This window comes from Hemiscyllium ocellatum, chromosome 3 (genome assembly GCF_020745735.1).
Source record: "Hemiscyllium ocellatum isolate sHemOce1 chromosome 3, sHemOce1.pat.X.cur, whole genome shotgun sequence".
Taxonomy (NCBI): domain Eukaryota; kingdom Metazoa; phylum Chordata; class Chondrichthyes; order Orectolobiformes; family Hemiscylliidae; genus Hemiscyllium; species Hemiscyllium ocellatum.
The window spans coordinates 13,930,247-13,943,136 of record NC_083403.1 but is presented as its reverse complement, the minus strand read 5'-3'; the positions used below and the strand labels follow the sequence as shown (position 1 = coordinate 13,943,136).

General features: G+C 42.9%; 1 protein-coding gene across 1 annotated transcript in view; it reads right to left on the bottom strand.

The window, feature by feature from the left end:
• sde2 (SDE2 telomere maintenance homolog (S. pombe)) overlaps positions 1–12,890 on the bottom strand; it is a 51,954-nt gene that overhangs the window by 26,889 nt on the left and 12,175 nt on the right. Inside the window, exons 5-6 of the mRNA XM_060855768.1 lie at positions 10,456–10,567; positions 7,658–8,033 (exon numbers count right to left, since the gene is read on the bottom strand). Of these exons, the coding sequence (XP_060711751.1) occupies positions 7,658–8,033; positions 10,456–10,567 (488 nt within the window). The remainder of the gene's footprint in view (positions 1–7,657; positions 8,034–10,455; positions 10,568–12,890) is intronic.

Below are 12,890 nucleotides of genomic sequence, written 5' to 3'. Positions count from 1 at the left end.
CTATTTTAAAAAAAAAGCACATGCAATGTTCACCCCTTGGAACTTTGAAAGCAACAACTCATCATGCAACTGAACACTTGAGGTACCTTGCCCAAGTGATTACGATTCATAGCAGCCTTTTTGCTTATAGCCAAGCCCATCCTACCAAGGAGAGTCAATGAAAAAACAATTAGGAACTGCAATTCTGGGCAAGTAAACTTGCCTCCTTAGCCCGAACTAGGCCAGTAACTGTAGCCCTACAGATAACCTGGCCAAACTGAAACAAATGCTTTGTTGATGGTAAAAGGCTTGAAGACACAGCTTTTCGACTTAAAATCAAATTCAAAAAGGTGAATATGATATACTGGGCCTCAAGTATTTTAAAAGTGCAGTGTACGATTCTCATTGACCCAGATGTTTATGATATTGCAGGCCATTCAGCCCACTGTTAACTAGTACGGACTACACTAACCCCATTTTTCAGTTTACAGCCTATACCTCGAAAGGCTATGGCAACAAGTGAATATCTAAATACTTCTTAAAAGTTGTAAGGGTTTCAGATTCAACCACTCTTTCAGATAGAGTTCCAGACTCCACAACCCTCAGCAGAAAATTGCTTTTCCTCAAAGCTATCCTTAACCTTCTACCTCTTAGCTTAAACCTTTGTTTCCTTGTTATTGACCTCTCTACCAAAGAGAATGTGTATCTTATCAATGTCCCTCAATCTTACAGACTATCAGGTCCCCTCTAAAACTTACTTGTTCCAAGGTGAACAACCCAACCTCTCCATTGTTTCCTCATAGCTCAGACCCTCCAGCCCAGGCAGCATCCTGACAAACCTCTCCAAGTGCAATCACATCCTTCCTTTAGCGTAGTGACCAGAACTGCAAGCAATACACAGTTGTAACTTAATCAGTGTTTCACACAGTTCCAGCATAGTTTCCATGCACTTGTACTCTATGTCGTAGCTAATAAAAGGCAGTTACCCCACATGCCTTCTTAACCACCTTGCTTACCTGCCATATTGCCTTCAGGTAGTATGAATACTTATACAAAAGGTCCCTCTGATCTCTAATACTTCCAAGGTCCTACCATTCATTGTGTCATTGTGTAACCTCCACCTTGTTAGCCCTCGACAAGTGCATTACCCCTCACTCTTCTGAGTGGAGTTCCATTTGCCACTACTCAGCAGAGCTGGCCAATTAGTTGCTATCTTCCTGCAGTTTACTACAATCCTTACTATTTAACACCTAATCAATTTTCATCTCATCCACAACCTTCTTGATCACAGCACCTACATTTTAATCCAAATCATTATATCACACCACAGACAGCAAGGGCCCCAGCACCAAACCTTACAGAACCCCAGGAGAAAGACTTCCAGACAAGTTGATTCATACAAGGCAAATTATGATATTACTTTGAAATGAGGACTGCGAGCATAAATCTATGAAGAATAAACTGAGAATAGATGGTTAATGTTCTCATCACACTACCTGTTCTTTTATACAAGGAATTTTCACATTCTCAATATTAGTGCTTTTTTAAAATACAAGATCTTGAATTCTCTGCCTGAAAAGGTTTCGAGAAGCATTTTAAAATCACAAGTTTAAAAATGAGAACAAATAACATTAAAAATGCTGCAAGCTTTCAACTCAGGCAGGGCAGTGAGACTTACTGAATAGGGTCTTCAAAGCGGGCTGCCACACAGTACCATAAGATTAGAACCATAGAAATGATACAGCACAGAAGGGGGCCATTTGGCCTATCTTGTTCATACAACCCAAAGACACACATGTCGTTTCTAATCCCATTTTCCTGCACAAAGCCCACAACCCTACAACACTTAAGGTGCAGATCCAGCTGTTTTGTGAAAGAGTTGAGTCTCTTCCTCCACCACCAACTCAGGCAGCGAATTCCAGACACCCATCACCATCTACTTTTTAAAAAAAGGCTTTTCATGTCCCCTCTAATCCTTCAGCCACTTAGCTTGAATCTATAACCCTTGGTTTTTGAATTCTTTGCCAAGGGAAACAGGTTCCCGCTGTCCACACTCACTAGTCCTCACAATTTTGTATACCCTTCAGCCAAGGAAAACAATCCCAACGCTCCAATCTCTCCTTGTAGCTGCAATTTCCCAGCCCTGGCAATGTTCCAGTGAAACTTCTCTGCACTCGCCTCCACAGCCTTCCTGTAATGTGGTGACCAGAACAGCACAAAATTCTCTAGTTCTGGCCCTAATGTCTTACTGTTTCAACATTATATCCCTACTTTTGTATTCCATACCTCTGCCAATGGAGGAGGACATGCCATATATCTTCTTTACAACCTTATCTAACCCTGCACTGCCACCTTTAGGGAACTTGTGCACTTGAACTCCAAGATCTCTCACACCATCTACCCTTCTCAGTATTTTCCTGTTCACTACCTATCCTATTTTCCTGTTTGACCTCCCTAAATGCATTCTATGAAAAGTTGTAACAGAAATTAGAATGAACAGACCAGAAGTTTAACTATTGTGTCTTGCCCTCATTTGCTTCCCCAAATAGTATGGCTGCTCAACTTTAGATAAAACACAACTGCAAACTCTGTTTTGATTAATACAACCGTCTCAATGCTTCATCAGTACAGTATATGGTTGCTGTCAGACTGACTTATGTTTAAAATATGGAAAGGTGAGAAATGAGGATTAATTTACTAAACAGCTTTTACTTTTGCTGTGATTTGCAGGCTGGTTCCAATCCTCGACTCTGGGTGGAAAAGTCTGGATGTCACTCAGGCCGTCCATTACTGGATGAAGACTGCAGAAATGCCCATGTACCTGGAGATCTGGATTGAGGCGGAGCGCATGGGCAGCTACGCGGCTGAAATGGCCAAACTGGTGCATTTTACAACACAGGGCCCGGATGATCAAGTCCTGGGCAAACCAGAATTGGTCCTCTACAGCCTCAACCTGGATGAATATGGGTATGTATTCATTTAAATTCATCCAGCTCTCCAATCTATTCCAAAGAATTACAATTATTACACCTGATATGAGGTGCTGGGGTGTACAAAGTTAAAAATCTCACAACACCAGGTTATACTCCAAAGGGTTTATTGGAAGTACTAACTTTCACAGCACTGCTCTATCTGATGAAGAAACAATGCTCCGATAGCTAGTGCTTCTAAATAACCCTGTTGGACTATAACCTGGTGTTGTACAATGATTACACCTGCATGTTTGTCACTAATTTTGCTGAATTTACACTGAACGTGCACTTTTATAGCCCCCGGTTTTATTCATTTTGTTGGTATAGCAAGCGATTTTCAGTCATAAATTTGCCACCCCAAAAATAAACAAACCCTGGAATAAATGCAGCAAGTCACACATTTGTAACTCACTGCAATAGCCAGGGCCCATTTGAGATATGAATGATACATGTTCTCATACGGATTTGTCTTTCATGTTCTGCCAGCCTTACAGGTTTGTTTTAATAATTTACCTTTGGAAATGTTTAGGTTACTCTTCAACTCCCTTCATTTCAATCTATTTGCACATAGTGGAAGTCAACAAAAGCAGAGGCATGGTAGTAATCCTGAACATCAGACTCATGTTCTGGGACCTGGGTTCAAATCCTACTGTGACAGATGCTGTAGACTGAATTCAATTATATAAAAAAAGCGGCAACCACATATTGACTGTTGATTGTTGTAAAAATCCATCTGGCTCACTAATATCCGTAAGTAAATCTGGCATCCTTACTTGGTTTGGTCTACAGGTGACCTCAGACCAACAAAACTCTCGACTGTGGCCTGGGATATTAAGGATGTGAAATGAATGCTGGCTTTAAAACTTTTTTGTGTGTGATGTGGGTGTTGCTAGCTGACCAGCTGTTATTGGCCATCCCAAGGTTCCCTTGAACTAACTTATTCTCTGCGCAATTCCAGAGAGCAATTGAGAGTCAACCGTTTGATATAGACCTGGGGACACGGAGGGCAGACTGCGGCTCCATACAATAAGACATTAGTGAACCAGATGAGTTGTTACAATGGTCACTATTAATTCTAGATTTTTTTTTACCATATTCAAATTTTGAATTTCTGTAGGATTTGAAATGGCCCCCAGAACATTTGCCTGGATGTCTGGATTGATAGTCCACTGACATTACTACTAGAAAAACACCTCTCCACATGAATGACACTCATCTGAAACAAATGCATTTAAAATGTTAAAAAAACCATGAAGTCAACAAGTATGGTATCAGATATTAGCAGTTTGAAACTATTTGTTCCCTTCTCACCCTCAGCATTTGAGACTACAATACAAAAACCTCAACTTTTCCTGCAAAAATATACAAAATTCCAAATACAAAATATACAAAATATACAATATTATTCCACAAAATAATATTGGTAAGAGGTTTTGGTCAATCCCAAATTGACAGACACCAGTGTTAAAATGTTATATACAAAGTTTAAAGTGACTCTTCCAGTCACTTAAGTGTGTCCATTGTGTCGAGAAATAATCTCTCACACAATTAGCCTGGGACAACAACTAATCTCTGTGGTGCAGCATGGGCACAATGAGATGCAAGGAAGCTACGAAGGAACACATATAAACCTTTGGTGACCAACTCTTATCAGCAGCTACTGACTAAAGAATAGAACCTCGACCTTCCTTCAACATTAAATTAAATCTGGACGCAAAAAAACAGCAGGCAACTAATTCAGTTATTTCAAGATTTCAATCCAATTAAGGAGTCTGAGTCACTAAATCTTCCCTCCTGTACACCACGTACAATTTCCTCAACTATAGCCTCTTTGAACATTTAAAGCAACCATTATCCAATATTTAATTTGTGTATTGGGAACTTCTGGGTATTAAAAGACCACTTCAAATTAAACAACTGCAAATTAGTTTCTCAAAGGGTGGCCACTAACAATTGTACTTTTCATTTAACACCAAGCTATCAAATCAATTCACCATAGTCAATTCTGTACAATTTACTTCTGCCTCCTCTTACAGCCAATGCGACAGCTGACCAATATATTTTTGCTGTTTTAATGTATAGGAGTATCGGAGATTGTGGTGCAAAGGAAAGTGGATCCTGCTGCAGGCAGGAATACTTCATCAACTTCAGGGAGCTGACCTGGACCCAGTACTGGATCCTCGAGCCCCCTGGTTACCAGGCCTTCCACTGTGTGGGGGGCTGCAAACAGCCACAGTGGCCCTTCGACTACGGAGAGAGGAGCTGCGCAGTGGAGGAGAGTGCGTCCCTGCCTGTGATGTACCTGGTGAAGAAAGGAGACTACACAGAGATCGAAGTGGCTGAGTTCCCCAACATGATCGTTGAGAAATGCAGCTGCTCTATGGACAAAGTCACATTAATATAGCAGCGACGCCTACTGCTAGATATTTCTTTGGAGAATGCCATCCTCTTAAAACGCTTAATGCAGAGATGCACAATACAGAAGCACTTTATGTAAATATTGTAATTTGAAAATGTATATTTTTACTATTCGATTCCTCCTTTGCTTTGGTGAAAGAATTTAATGTCAATAACATTAAACTCAGTTATTAGTCTGTGTCATAGTTCCCTAAGGTGAAGGGGAATGAAGAAGCAGGTAGAACATGTGAAAATTTGTATGAATACCAGTAAAACATCATGGCCTGAGCTCATTCTTGTTTTCTTACATAGAGTGCAGTGATGAGAGCTTTATCAGGTTCAAGATTGGTCACAGGCATGACAGTTGACAAGAAATAGGAAATGCTGGATAACAATTTGCAATCCATCTTAACAAACATTCTTGACAATAGGACGTATGTACTAATGCAAGATTTTATTATTAAAGGGGTGATGAAAGGCGTTAAAACCTTGCCCTTAGAGGTCAAGCTTATCACTCCTCGATTTAGGTGGACCTGCTCCAGTCCAGTTTCTTGCCACAACGGAGCAAATTCACAGCAACAGCAGCTTAATGCAGAATAGAATGGCACAGCTGGTAGGCCTTTATCACACCAACCCAGAAGACAGAATGATGCACTAAAACACAACTAACTGTAACGTGGGGTTGATGGAATGTCTAAGTAAAGTCACAGAGAGATGGTAGATTATCAACTACCGAATTGGTTATGATTTTACCATTCCTGATGAAGGGTTTATGCCCGAAACATCGAATTTTCTGTTCCTTGGATGCTGCCTGACCTGCTGCACTTTTCCAGCAACACATTTTCAGCTCTGATCTCCAGCATCTGCAGACCTCACTTTCTCCTCTATGATTTTACAATGGCCAACCAATTTTCTTTTCTCATTTCCTTTAATGGAGCTAGGCTACGCCACCAGATTCACTGAATTCAATTTAGCAACTTGCCACAGTGAGACATGAATTTTAAGCTTTAACGATACCATCACAATATTGTTACACTCTCACTTCTTACATGCAAAACCTCCATTTTTACTAAGAGATAGAATAAAACGATTCAGAAATATTCATTTATGACTGAAAATCCTGCCTGCCATCTAGTCATGTCTACCGGTGCTGGATAAGTTTTCCAAATCTGTCAAATGCAGATAACTGGAGCTCTCAGACAAAAGCCAGTAGATTAGTACAAGCTGAACCTTGAGCTCATCCTAGTAAAGTAATTCAGTTGTCAATCCATTCACCTCCATTTCTGTTTACCAGAGAACTGCTCGTATATTCAGCTAATCTCCAGCACCCAACCCATGAACCTCTCACAGACTATGTCAACTTCATGCTGAATTTGCTAAGACCAGCAGACCATCAGCAGTATATTAGCAGAACAGGGTCGTCCTGTCAGATAAGGTCAGCAACTCCGAAACATGGAACTTTTCCTAAATACACAGTTATTTCCTGTGGAGTGGACCATTTCAAGTATTTACTGACGTTTTATATATAAATACACCATTTAAGTCATCAATATTCACTCAGTCACCCAAAATTCAAACTCTTGTGAGAGAAATGAATTGAGGCAAACATTGCTGCACAGTGATAAGGGTTTGCTGCATCTATGCTAGTGTCTGGCTTCGACTGGGGGGAGAATGCTCAGACCCCTATGGTTGGGCACTCAATTGGACATCAAAGTTTAGATGGCACTGTTCAAAAAGGAGAAAAATTCATTTCTTTTAAGGATTGAATGAACTCTTATCAGTGTGAAAATTGGCTGATCAATGTCCTGTTGTGCCATCTCTAAACAATAGTGAAGTATTGCAGATAAGATTAGATTCCATACAGTGCAGAAACAGGCCGTTTAGCCCAACCCTCCGAAGAGTAACCCACCCAGACCCATTTCCCTCTGACTAACGCACCTAGCACTATGGACAAGTTAGCATGGCCAATTCACCTAACCTGCACATCTTTGTGACTGTGGGAGGAAACCGGAGCAAACCCACGCAGACACGGGGAGAATGTACAAACTCCACACAGACAATCACCTGAGGTTGGAATTGAACCTGGGTCCCAGGCACCGAGAGGCAGCAGTGCTAACCACTGAGCCACCAGACAGCTGTCAAGACAGGTCCATACTAAATAGAATTGTCAAGTTATGCAAATCCTGTTGTGCAGGAGTGATTTACAGAAATTTTCAAAAGCATGAAAACATCTTCATTAATCCATTACATTACCATAACACTTATTTTGAAATAAATTCCATTGCAAAAGTTAAGAAACTAGGACTTACAACAGCTGTTGGCGCATTATCTTCATCCTGTGTATCTGTTGTGACCTTCTCCATCTCTTCAGAACTCTCTCTGACACCCTCTTCTGGTACAAGCCTGTTGCTGTCCTGTGAATTCAAAGTTGTCGCTTCCATTTTGCTGCTGACTCCCGGGTCGGTTTGATTTGAAGTTTCCTCTTGGACCAAGGTCGGCTCAGACACAGATGAGTCAGCACAAGGGCCAGGATACAAGTCCTTCTCATCGTCAGCATTACCATTTTCTACACTCTGTTGCTCCACAGGACTCTTGGGGTGAGAGGGAACCTCGTCAGAGGAGTCACTGTCTGCTGTGCTTTCCTCATCAGAGCTCCCAGACACTTCTAAATCCACTCCTCCCATCCTGTAAGAAACAAAATCCATAAACCTCCCCTGTCCGCAAAAGGCGAATTTCTAAATGATGCTTTAAGTTGTGGGAGATATCAAACCAATAAGACTAGCTTGATAAATTCTGTAAGTATTTAAGAAACTTCTTTATCCCAAAGAATGGTTAGAATGTGGCTCGCTTACACGTGGAACTCTTGTGGCAAATAGCAAAGCTGCATTTAAAAGGTAAGCTAGGTGGGTCAATTATAGGAAAAAAGGAACAGAATATGCTATTAGATTCAAAGAACTTACTTAGAGATACCCAGCATGAACCAGTTGGGCTAAGTGACCTCTTTCTGTGTATTTCATCAAAATCTGTTAAATATGGTTTACTTGCTGATGCAAAGTAACATTGGAGGAAAAAAATACCAATTCACTGTTGATAATTTTCCTCCATTAGTTGCTGGCAACTTGTCAAATGGAACAGTGTCAAAACATTTAATAAGGAAATGGAATAAGCAACACTAATGAATAGTAGTAATCTTGCAAAGTAGAAGAAAGATAAATGGATGAATCATAGATTAGATTAGATTCCCAATAGTGTGGAAACAGGCCCTTTGGCCTAACAAGTCCACACCAACCCTCCGAAGAGCAACCCAGCCCTGTCTCCCTAATGCACTTAACACAAAAATTTAGAACAGCCAATTCACCTGACCTGCACATCTTTGCACTGTGGGAGGAAACCAGAGCACCCAGAGGAAACCCACACAGATATGGGGAGAATGTGCAAACTGCACACAGTCACCCAAGGCTGGAATTGAACCTGTGACCCTGGTGCTGTGAGGCAACAGTGCAAACCACTGAGCCACCGTGCCAGCCCTATGAATATAGTAGCAAAACAGTACTTAATTTAGGGCAACCCTCATCCTATAACAAAGCCAGGGTAAAGAGGGGCAGGGGAAGTAAACCCTTGCTGAAAGAGAGAGAATGGAACAGGAAAGTTGCTGAGCAAGGATCCCATTCAGCCTTCGCCCTCAGCTGCTGTTATTTTGAATCTAGGACATGAGCTCTGACTTGACAAATTACTACATCTCATTTTATGCACAAAGACATTTGTATAAATCGATCCACTTCGGCATTCACATTTCTCACACATAAATAACTCAATCCAGCAGTAAATGCCTTGAGATCATTTCACCGTGGGCCGGTGGAGGCATCCCACAGAGAACAGCGACCCCACACTGATGGCTTTCACTTCCACCAGTGATATAGCACGAGGAATCCTCACTTTAAACTAGCAATGTTACCAACTTAGAACGAGAGCTTTTGGGAGAAATTACAAGTGTCGGGCAGGTGAAGTGGAGCACATCCTGCATGGGCACACATCATTCCTATTCACTGTCAAACAGTACGTATACTTTCCATATCGATTTGGTTCATTTTGAAACCATCAGTCATTGCCTCCTGTATCAAACTCTCGCTGGGAGCCAGCATGCTTATCTTGTTTTTTTTTTAATATGTGAGCCTAATGCAACAAATGATTACAACACAAGGATCTTAATTCAATTTGCTTCTGATGCCCAAATTTAAAGGTCATGCCCATGTAAAGGTAGAACTAAAGGAGCAAGAATTGGATCAATGGGGCTTCTGCAAATTACAGCATTTCTGCTCCCATCTAGGGACAACTGAATGTAACTTCCAGGAAAAAAAAATCTCTCTTAAATACACTCTCCCTCTCTGCAATCTGGTCCAATGGACTGCTTAACTGTGTACAATTCCTGGTACCACAATGAGGAAGGATACCAAAACTCTGAAGACAATATGAAAGTGTTACTTTACCAGATTGATGGGAGTTCATTTAAGGTGAAGATGGGATGTTCTTAGAGCAGAGGAAGACATCAGGTCAGCGTATTTAAAATCAATACTTAGAGATCCCCTGGCAAAGGGTGTGGTCAACAAAGGTCATGAATTTAAAATAGTTGAGGTGAAATGAAGAGAAATTTCTTCACAAAAGTATTAAAATCTAAAATGTGCAAATACGGAGGATCAGATTGCTTTAGTAACTTTCCAAAAGCAGGAGGAATAATTTTCAGGATAATAGCCAAAAAACTGAGCTGGTGGCTTAACTGGCCGTTGAGGAATTTAACACAGACATGATGGACACATTACCTGCCCTCTGCACAAGCATGTTTCTAAAGTAATGTAACAGCAGTGCTGTGTTGCCTCACGAAGACCCCTGCTTCAATTCTGGCTGTGTGCTTCTTTAGCTTTTGCATGGGTCAACACAAAACAAGGGCAGGGTCCAGGCTCAGCTATACAACTCATTCACCCCTTAAACAGAAAAGGCTGAGAAGACACGGAGAACAATGTGAGGATGTGGGCAGCGGGAAAAAAAAATGCAGAGTATAAGCAGCAGTAGAAGCAGAGACAAAAGGCAAGACAAAAGTTTACTCATTTACCAGAGACATTTCTTCTTTCCACCCTTAGCCTGTGTGGGGGGGACAGGGTGCACACGTTTCCGAACTGCTCCGCCTTCTGCTGACACCACATCACTCGATGACGCTTGTAAACCTGGAGAAACAGGAGTACACCAGTAACCATATAAAGAAGCCTTTTAAAAAAGAAACTACTTTGTAAAATTTGAAGTACAATTGTCCAGTAAATAGCAGATTTGCACTTGCTTTCCTGTCAATGAGTTTTCTTTAAAAATTCACCTGGGGCATCGCTGGCCAGCCAGCACGTACTGCCTGTCCCGAGCTGCCCCTGAACCGAGTGGCTTGCTGGGCCATTTCAGAGGGCAGTTGAGAATCAACCACATTGCTTTGGGTCCAGACAAAATCAGAAATCACAACACCGGGTTATCATCCAATAGGTTTATTTAAGATCACAAGCTTTCAGAGCGCTGCTCCTTCATCAGTTGAGTTCCTGGATTAATCGTCAAGTGATAATACTACTAGGCCATTGCCACCTCATACACATTTTATTACTGAATTAAAAATCAATAAATGCTTATCAGTGGATCACTTCACACCTCATAACGCACTAAAATAAACTGAAGGCCTCCTTCATTTTGCAGGTATGTTAAACTCTTATTAAAATTCTTATTAAAACTATAGAAAGCAAATGTTTTTCTACCTGACAGCTTAGTTTCTTTCTCCATTTAAGCGCAACTATCCTCATTGCACAATATTCAGCACCAGTCATTCATAACTCTTCAGATACCACAACAGATCACACCCAAACACAGCAAGACCTGGACAATATCCAGGCTTGGGCTGGAAACTGGCAAGTAACATTCACACCATACAAATAGCTGAAAATGTGTTGCTGGTTAAAGCACAGCAGGTCAGGCAGCATCCAAGGAACAGGAAATTCGACGTTTCGGGCCAGAGCCCTTCATCAGGAATGAGGAGAGGTTACCAGGCAGGCTAAGATAAAAGGTAGGGAGGAGGGACTTGGGGGAGGGGCATTGGAAATGTGATAGGTGGAAGCAGGTTAAGGTGAGGGTGATAGGCCGGGGTGGGGGCGGAGAGGTCAGGAAGAAGATTGCAGGTTAGGAGGGCGGTGCTGAGTTCAAGGGAATCGACTGAGACAAGGTGGGGGGAGGGGAAATGAGGAAACTGGAGAAATCTGAGTTCATCCCTTGTGGTTGGAGGGTTCCCAGGCGGAAGATGAGGCGCTCTTCCTCCAACCGTCGTGTTATGATGTTCTGGCGATGGAGGAGTCCAAGGACCTGCATGTCTTCGGTGGAGTGGGAGGGAGAGTTAAAGTGTTGAGCCACGGGGTGGTTGGGTTGGTTGGTCCGTGCGTCCCAGAGGTGTTCCCTGAAGCGTTCCGCAAGTAGGCGGCCCGTCTCCCCAATATAAAGGAGGCCATATCGGGTGCAGCGGATGCAATAGATGATGTGTGTGGAGGTGCAGGTGAATTTGTGGCGGATATGGAAGGATCCCTTGGGGCCTTGGAGAGAAGTAAGGGAGGAGGTGTGGGCGCAAGTTTTGCATTTCCTGCGGTTGCAGGGGAAGGTGCCAGGAGTGGAGGTTGGGTTGGTGGGGGGTGTGGACCTGACGAGGGAGTCACGGAGGGAGTGGTCTTTGCGGAACGCTGATAGGGGAGGGGAGGGAAATATATCCCTGGTGGTGGGGTCCGTTTGGAGTTGGCGGAAATGACGGCGGATGATACGCTGTATATGGAGGTTGGTGGGGTGGTAGGTGAGAACCAGTGGGGTTCTGTCTTGGTGGCGGTTGGAGGGGCGGGGCTCAAGGGCGGAGGAGCGGGAAGTGGAGGAGATGCGGTGTAGGGCATCGTCGATCACGTCTGGGGGGAATCTGCGGTTCTTGAAGGAGGCCATCTGGGCTGTGCGGTGTTGGAACTGATCCTCCTGGGAGCAGATGCGGTGGAGACGAAGGAATTGGGAATATGGGATGGCGTTTTTACAGGGGGCAGGGTGGGAGGAGGTGTAGTCCAGGTAGCTGCGGGAGTCAGTCGGTTTATAGTAGATGTCTGTGTTGATTCGGTCGCCCGAGATAGAAATGGAAAGGTCTAAGAAGGGGAGGGAGGAGTCTGAGACAGTCCAGGTGAATTTGAGGTCGGGATGGAAGGTGTTAGTAAAGTTGATGAACTGTTCAACCTCCTCGTGGGAGCACGAGGCAGCGCCGATACAGTCATCGATGTAGCGGAGGAAAAGGTGGGGGGTGGTGCCAGTGTAGCTGCGGAAGATGGACTGTTCCAAATATCCTACGAAGAGACAGGCATAGCTGGGGCCCATGCGGGTGCCCATGGCAACTCCTTTAGTTTGGAGGAAGTGGGAGGATTGGAAAGAGAAGTTATTCAGGATGAGGACCAGTTCAGTCAGTCGAAGGAGGGTGTCAGCATACAAATACCAAACTAAGACCAT